This window comes from Gallus gallus, chromosome 8 (genome assembly GCF_016699485.2).
Source record: "Gallus gallus isolate bGalGal1 chromosome 8, bGalGal1.mat.broiler.GRCg7b, whole genome shotgun sequence".
NCBI lineage: Eukaryota > Metazoa > Chordata > Aves > Galliformes > Phasianidae > Gallus > Gallus gallus.
In genome coordinates this window covers 10,232,382-10,240,604 of record NC_052539.1, presented here as the reverse complement: position 1 = coordinate 10,240,604, position 8,223 = coordinate 10,232,382, and the positions used below count along the sequence as shown (strand labels likewise).

The following is an 8,223-nucleotide window of genomic DNA, read 5'->3' as shown; positions in this document are numbered from 1 at the left end:
AAGCTCTCACAAGGTGATATTTCCATGATGGGATCCTGACCTGAAGAAAAACTGAATCACTCTGAAGTGGTAAATATGTGAAGCTAGCAAATCAAATAAAAACTGGTAAGTGAATCAGATGAGTGCCAGAAATAATCTTTAAGATTTTGATAATATCAGACATTATCAGCAAAACTATGTGGTTAAGATGCAGATACCTCTGTTTTCAAAGTAAAGTTTAGCCTTCAGATTTGCCACTGAGCAAAATAAGTTATTGAAACATGTCTTGCTGCAAAAGCTGACCGTCTTCACATGTACAGAGAAGGAGTGAGCAAGAGCTGTAGGGAATCTACAATGTGTCCTTCTCAAATGAATTTAAAAATTGTTCTCAGCAGTATCCTTTTCTCTAGAGCTAAAATCTTGAATAAATGAGTGCTGTCTGATATTTCCCACATTTTTAATGTTACAGATTAAAAACATATTTTGCAATTCTCATGGCAGTTTTTGAGAGCTGTTAAGCTTTATTCAGAGTTATTACATAAGCACAATATACTTTTTCAATAGCTCGCAAATATTTTAAATATTACAGTTCAAAACATGGAGCAATGATAAACTGAAATTAGCTGGTAGTTTGTTTGTGTTAGCTGTTGCAATGGGAGAGTTAATAGAAGCATTGCGCTAACTTCAGTATTTTCACAGTTAATGAAACTTAAATGCGGTAACATGAAATAGTGTCCTAGGTACCTAAGCCATTTAAGATTGCAAGGGCTTCAGGCTACTTGTTTGTGCTTAAAACTAAATGAATCGCTGAAATCTTGTTCCTACTAAAAGTAGCTGCAAAAGTGAATCTGTGGAGCCAGGACTCTACATAATTTCTGATGATGGAGAGAGATAGCTTTTCTTGTATGCACAGGGACAGATCAGTTCTGTTCCTGTTGATATGAAGTCATTCTTGTGCATAGTGGAGACCTGCTCAGGCCCTTGATTTTTAATTTTTTGCATGCCTAGTTTCTTACAGATCACCAGTATCATCTCTTGTTCTTCCTGTTACTTGTGCCTGGTGTAGAAATCACTATGTACATTGCTGGCTGTTGTATGTGTTTTACTTAAAAATTCACATGCTAATAGTTAAGGAGTATTTATATATGCATATTTTACAAATATGTTAGGAAGCAATGACAAACTTCTCTAAATGAGTTGGGTATTACTGAGATTGATATATAATGTGCAGGAGAGAAAGGGAAGGCAGCAAGGACTATGGCTTTCTATTCAACATCTTGCTCATCCGTGTTGACATTTCCCAGTGCTGGAAGCTCCCTTTCAGGTAGCAACCCATACTCGTTTAGGAAAGACTCCACATCCACAGCAAAGAATTCCTCATTGAATTGTTCAGAAACGCTGATGAAATTGCTCAGAAGCTCTCCACCCTTATAGACGAGCAGAGTGGGAAGCACTTCGTCTGAGAAGCGGTCTCCAGCCCCGGTGTTGGAGGCCTTGATCTTGCAGAACTTCACAGTAGTGTACTCAGCAGCAAGGCAGGTTAAGCTGCTGTTCAGAGCATTGCAGCCCTTGATGCCATCTTCATAAATGTGAACAATGACGGTGGTAGTTTTACGTTCTTTTTCAATGGCTTCCAGGAACTGTTCTCCATTTTGCAGCTCACACAGATAGCCATATTTAGGCCCAAAACTCAGCCTTTGGTGCATATCCTGCATGCAGCGTTTACGGTATTTTTGTAGGCAACTTTCATCTTCTTTCTCATCATTTATTAATTCATACTCCTGCATACTCATCTGTGAATATGGAGAGAATGCTATATGAATAAGTGGTTGTTTACTGACACTCAAACAGGAAGATAAGAGTTGCTATCTAAAGAACACTGCATAGAAAGCTTAGCTAGAAGAACAACTTTCTACAGTTTCTTTAATGCTTCCTGAAGAGATAGGTATGAAGATCCCATCCCATGGCCCTTAAGCATATTAAAAATTTTTCAGTTGCCCCAACCAAAGATACAGTGTTAAGGCAGGGACTGGAGAAAGAAAGGTCAAGCTCTCAGAATTGTGTGGTATATTGTTGTGAAGTATACTGCTTATTTTATAGAGCTTAAAACCTTCTAGAGAGAGGGCTAGATAAATGGTTGGATGTGTGTTTTAGGTCAGATGCTGCTATTCTCCTGGCAAGTCAGTCTTTTCTCTTTGAATATTCTCTTATTCTTCATTGGCACTATGTATATGCATGCCACTTTGTGACAGTGATATGATCTGTGCCGAAGAGGATGCTTTGTGTTATATTTACAATATAACTACAAAGTAAAGTTACTGTCAGTAATTCTGATTTGTTTCTCATGACCTCTGCTAAGCTGCAGAGGAATTAAGGCTGGTGATTTCAGGATTTTCTTGTTCACAGAATTGTGTGTTTTATATAGAATCAAAATGTATTTTTTTTTTCTTTTTCTCTTACCTTACGGCAGAATCTCTCTCTGGTATCTTTATCATCTTTACTGAAGGACCTGTGTGGTGAAGACATTTGTCTAAGAATTTCTTTCTTGCTCAAGGGTAAGGAGTCTTTATCTTCACTTTCTAATTTAAACTTTCTCCAGTCATTGATCACACCTTTGGGCCCTAAGAGAGAAGTTGTTAGATGAGAAACTAGTGGCAACAAGAAGCTTCCTTAAGTTTGCCCTTTATTGGCTTGCTTAACTATGCTGCAGTTTATCCACCCCTTTTCCGTTCAGAGTACTCTCCAGGAGGGCTGAGAACCAGAGCTTTATAATCAGTGTATTCATTAGCCTCCAGAAGAGAGTTTATTTGTAACCTGGATCATTTTGGTGATCTAGTTTATATAATTATCATAAAAACTATTTTAGTGATCTACACAAGGATGAGGATGTGGAAACCTATTAAAACTAATATCTTGGCCAAAGCCAGTGTTTCATAAATATACGTTTACCTGTCCTTATGGACAAGGTCTGAATGCATACCAGGCCTAAGGAGTTGATGTCCATTGTAAAACTAAGATTCTGGAGCCCTCAAGATTTTATTTATTTTTAAATCCATATATGTTCCAGTGGAAGCATAACCTGTAAGGCAAGTGGTCTAGTAACTCTGATTGTAATGCAGATCTTGCTTTTAGGAACTAGTTGATTGAATTTGTTAAATTTTGTTGTAGAGGAGGGAGAGGAAGATGTTCAGTTCAAAATTTGTATGTTGTCTGTGTCAAAACACTTAAATTTGCTCCATAAGGTAAAACCAAGGAATATTTGAATGTTTTCACAGATCAAGTTTACTTCTATGTAAATTCAGGAGTGGCTAGTTAAGAAGCTCTCCCACTCACGAGAGAGAGTAGTGTTGCCAGTTACTAAGAGTCTGTTTTGGATTAGATTTTGACATCTTGAAAGGCAGGTAAAAGCAGTACACCCCCTAGATGGAAAGGGAAGGTGAACTATCTTTTGCAAACAAGATTCCAAGATAAGAATTAACTTGTAAGTCTTGGCATAACGATAAGGATTTAAGTGTACAGTGACTTGATATTTTTAAAATTATTTAGAAGCCTAAGTGTAGATATAGTGTCCTACATTTGGGTCTCTGAAAAATACCAGCTTAGCCAACAGCAGCAAGGCTTCTTGGGAAAGAACCCTAAAAAACAGTTATTACAAGAACTACAAGAGTTATTACAGCATGACAAAAGAAGCCTTCAGAGCACAGAGAGGAATGCTTGTCTTAAAGCATATAGTTACCTGTTAGGGAGATAGGATGCAGTAATACCTGTCTGTAGAATTGAGTGCAGTGTCAGTACTCATGAAAAGGTTTAGTGATTGAGGGCTGGATTAAAAAGAATTGTGATTCCAAACAAGAACGCTTTTAAAGCTTTTAAATACTATGCTGTGTTTGCCAAAAGGATGTATAGATGCAATTTTAGCACTGAATGTTCCTTCCAAAAGAAGGAAAAAATAAGTCAGCCTTTACTGTGGAACCTTGTAACCTAATTCTATTTTTAGTATGATTCTTGTTTTTCTTCTTCCTTTTTTTTTTTTTTTTTCCCTAAGAGAAGAATGGCAGTTTGTTTGTGACTGAAACAGTAAACCAACAAGATCTGCATTGGGCAGTTGCTGTTGGTGGCTTCTTCAAGTGTTTGCATTTGTCATTTGTTTGAGGTATGAGGAGGACTGTCACAAAAATTGGTTTGGTATTACCTGCCTTTCAGTGAGGGCCATCAATTAATCTAAAATATATTCCCATTGGATTTGGAGCCTACATTTCTGTTCAAGGAGTTTGGCATCCCAGTTAGTGTAGATGGATTCTAGGCTTTCTTAGTGATCAGAGGAAATTTTGCTTATTTTTAGAAAACAAGTATAGTCAGTTTTCTTGCCTGTGTGTGTAGCTTGTCCTTCGAAATCTTCTTCCAAGCTGGTGTTTGCATTTTCTTCCATTTTGGTGACTGGAGTAGGAGAGGCTGCAGACTCAAAAAAGAAAACAAAAACAGGAAAGAAAAGGGATATGTTTACGGCAGGTTGGCGTGTGGTGTGTAGTTTCCTGTAGCAGTTAGGTGTCAGTGAAGGTCAGAATACACATAGCTGTAGAGCTTATTATCATCCTCTAAAAAGCAATTGGGATGATATGACAATCTCTTCTTAAAGATCTCTGCACAAACCCTTGCTTAAAATGCCTAGGCTGCTGCTTCGTAGTCATCAGAGGATATTCAGAGCATAGTGTTCTGACTATAGCATAGACGTAGTGCTTGTAAACCTTTCTGCAATGGGACTGTTTTCCCCTTGGAAGTGGGAACCTTTTAATTCTCCGTTCTGCTTATCTGTTGGTTTTTAGGATTGCCTGAACTGCTCATTTCTCATACAGAGCATGAAGCCAAGTATTTGTACCTGTTGGGCAAGGGACTTCAGAATATCTGTCAACGGATATTGACAGTCTGGAGCTAGACTGCTTGTACTGGCTCATCTGGGTTTTTAAGGAACAGAAATAATTACATAAATTGTTTTCTTCTACCTGTTCTATAGAACAAACCCAAGAGCAAGGCACCAACCATAGAATACTGTGATACAGCAGTGCCCAGGCAACACCCTTTTTTGAGGAGTGAAGTAGAACCACTGCTCTTTAAGGGAAGGGATTGGTTTCTGTGTGTGAAGAATTCAGAAGATGAGTTTTGTGCAGTGCCAGAGCATTACAAAGTAGCAGGATTTGACCAGATCATTGGTTTCATACTCATCTGGTCAAGCTACTGTTCTGCTGTTTCCTGAAAGTCACAATTAGTATTCTTGGGGTCCTGCAACTTCCACAAGCAGATCAATTTTCTGTGTCAGAAGATTAAAAAAAGTTTCCTTTGTAGCTGAAAACTGTAATTCTAATGTGATCAAATGTCACCATGCACAGGAGTTTTAAGGCAGACGATTTGAGTGTACCCATTTAGTCTAGACTAGGTCTATTGAGTTTTAGCTGTTCATGTGTTAAGGTAGAATCTTAAAGCAAATCCTAAGATGCCACAAAGCCAAAAATGGCGTATTTGAAAGCTGCTGATGGGTTAGACCTGAATGGCTTCAGTGTGGTCCCAAGTGCACACTAGAGAATATACTTTTTTTTTTTTTTTTTTTTTTTACCAATTAGCATCAAGGGATAAAGTGGAATGGTGGCTGAGCAAGACACAAGGGATCTGATTCTCGTGTGCTTTGGGATTAATTCTAATTAGTAAATGTCAGTATAAGTCTTTCCACACGTATGTTGCTGGCAATTAATCAAACCAATCAAAATTAGTTTGGGATGAAAGTATATAAGAAACTAGTAGAAAGTCTTTATGTAGGTTTATCTGTAGGTAGGTTTTTGACTGTGCATAAATACTGATTACTGGGCCAATTTTTTTTCAGTTGATTTTGAATAGAAATATGAAGTGAATCCCTTCTCACATATGCAAAACTGAAAATCTTCACTATGTCAGTAATATACAGATTTGTGGACAGGCCAGCTCAAAGCCTTGGAAGTCCATCTCAACTCCTACATTGGTATCTACAGGAAGCTGCACTGTGTGCTGATGCTGAGGATATTTTTTCTTCCATGAGGAAAGAGAGGATTTGATGATGGAAACTGATTGCTTAACAAATGAAAGCTCTCTTTAAAACACACATTAGTGATTTGTTGTGCCTAATAAAGCTGAAAAGATTAGATGAATAATAGCAACACAAAGTTGCATTTCACCACTCTGTTGAAGTGACACGAGGCAATGATCCTAGAGATTCGCAGACTGGTAAGCTGACCATAGGCCTGGGAGTTGGGAACTCCTAAATTCTACTGCACTTCTGAGTCAGGCTTCTACTGAGTCAGACTGTGAGCCTGGAGCAAGTCATACAAATTATTCTTCTTTCCTCTCAATGAAGTTATAAATACTTATAGTTTTTAGCTTGATGAGGCAAGAATCAGGCTGTCCAAGTGAGGTGTTTCCCAGTTAGGCATCTGAGGACATAGGCATATAAACATGTAACTGCAAGGAGATCCATGGGAAGCTACATTATTGGATCAGTTGTATCTTCTGTAATACATACTCTTCCTTCCAAAATAGCAATCATGAGTGTAGGGAATTCTCCTGTGTCTTAGTGAAGTATTCAGATGTGTTCTTTGTTGTTGCTGTTTTGGTATGTTTTGTTGTTGTTTTTTTTCTTTCTTGGGGGGGATGGAAGGGGAGGTCCCTGAGGGGTCTCTTGTGACATGAGCATGCTGCATTTCCCAAATTAAAAATAGGTTCCTAATATTTGGATAAATATGAGGATGCCTGTAGCTGAGTTCTGCCAGCTCTAAAGCATGTTCCGCAAGTGCCTCTGGTTAGAAATATGCCCAGCCATTACTTGTGCAAATTTTTTAAATCATGAAATCAGCAGGATGCTGAGATAGTAAAGCAAACAGTGTAAATCCACATGGACAGACTGAAACATTTGAGTTCACACTCCCAGGTGTCAGTGAATCCCAATTAGTTGACTAGCTGTGCTGTTTTTCAGGAATTTAAGGTCATCTGTTAACACAGTCCCCTTAAACCTGAATTGATCCTACAGCCTGGCGGATTGCAGAGCTGGAAGGCAGTGGTTAGTTGCATAGGGCTAGTGCAGGTGAGAATTATATGTTCACTGGGGAATTCCTTCCCTTGTTCCTTTTTGGCACAGCTGTGCACAGTGGCAAAGCTGCTGTTCACATCTCTCTGGATTGCCCTGCAACAGTGTAATTTTCCAGGCTTTTCAGTGATTACACAGGAGTGATCTCTTCTGAGCAGAAGCTGGCAAGAGCACTAATACCGAGTGGCTTTGTGCTTGGGATATCAAGACTGTAAACTGAATTTCACTTATCTTCTATTACTATTTTTAGAATGATTGCTCCCGTAAGCCTACAGAATTACTGAGCTTCTCTACTTCTGTATTTCTTATTTTTGGGTCACAAGGTTACCGGAACCTACTAGAACTAGGAATTGCCACAGTATAGCCCATTGATTTCAGTATCCTGTGTTTGATGGAGGCTGCTGTGAAAGGTACCAAAGCCACATATATCAAAATGTGTTGATCCAGATGGTTATAGGTATTTCTCGAGAAAGCTTCTTCTTGTTTGCATTCTATAGGGGTGGGCTTGTGTGCTGGTGAGCACATGTCCCTGGCCAATTGCAGCCATCTCGTAAAACTCCTTTCTGCTTTAAACCTGTTTGTTGTTTGTTTGCTTTGTTTTTGTTTTTCTGGAAATGTGCCAGTTCAGACTATTGCTAAACATTTGCTTTGTATGAGAGCACATAGGAGTATGGGAGTCAAGTAAATGAGCAACACGAGATGATGTGCAGTGATAGTCAAATGATAAAATATCAGTACTAAAGCTGTTTTCACTGAACTCTAAAGAAGTGTCTGTAGACCTCTCAGGAAGCCAACTGCATTGCTATTGATCAAAATTATTCCCTTTGCAACATTTTAACAGTGTGTGACATGCCAGATGAAGAAAAACTTTGTGAGAAAAAAATAATTATTTAGGAGAGATGTGTATTATGCATATTGGGTTTTCGAGACAGCTCAGGAAGAAAGCATATAACCTGTGTATTTGTAAAAATGGCTTATTTAATTCTTGTAATATATTGCTGCTGCAAATACAAAAATAGCATTGTTTAGTGTTAGAGTATAGAGGGGGAAAAAAACTCTCTAAACAAACAGTAAAAGCCAAGATGCATAATGTAACCGACAAAACCAGCAAACAAAACTTGCTTCCTAAATTAAAAGTT

General features: G+C 38.3%; 1 protein-coding gene across 1 annotated transcript; it reads right to left on the bottom strand.

Annotated features, from left to right (window-relative positions):
• Window positions 1-478: 478 nt before the first annotated feature.
• PDC (phosducin) lies at window positions 479-4,434 on the bottom strand. The gene is made up of 3 exons (XM_004943303.4): window positions 4,348-4,434; window positions 2,440-2,600; window positions 479-1,772 (listed from the first exon to the last, which is right to left on the bottom strand). Exons 1-3 carry the CDS (start codon window positions 4,406-4,408, stop codon window positions 1,245-1,247), a joined length of 750 nt encoding a protein of 249 aa, XP_004943360.1. The 5' UTR covers window positions 4,409-4,434; the 3' UTR covers window positions 479-1,244.
• Between the last annotated feature and the right edge of the window lie 3,789 nt (window positions 4,435-8,223).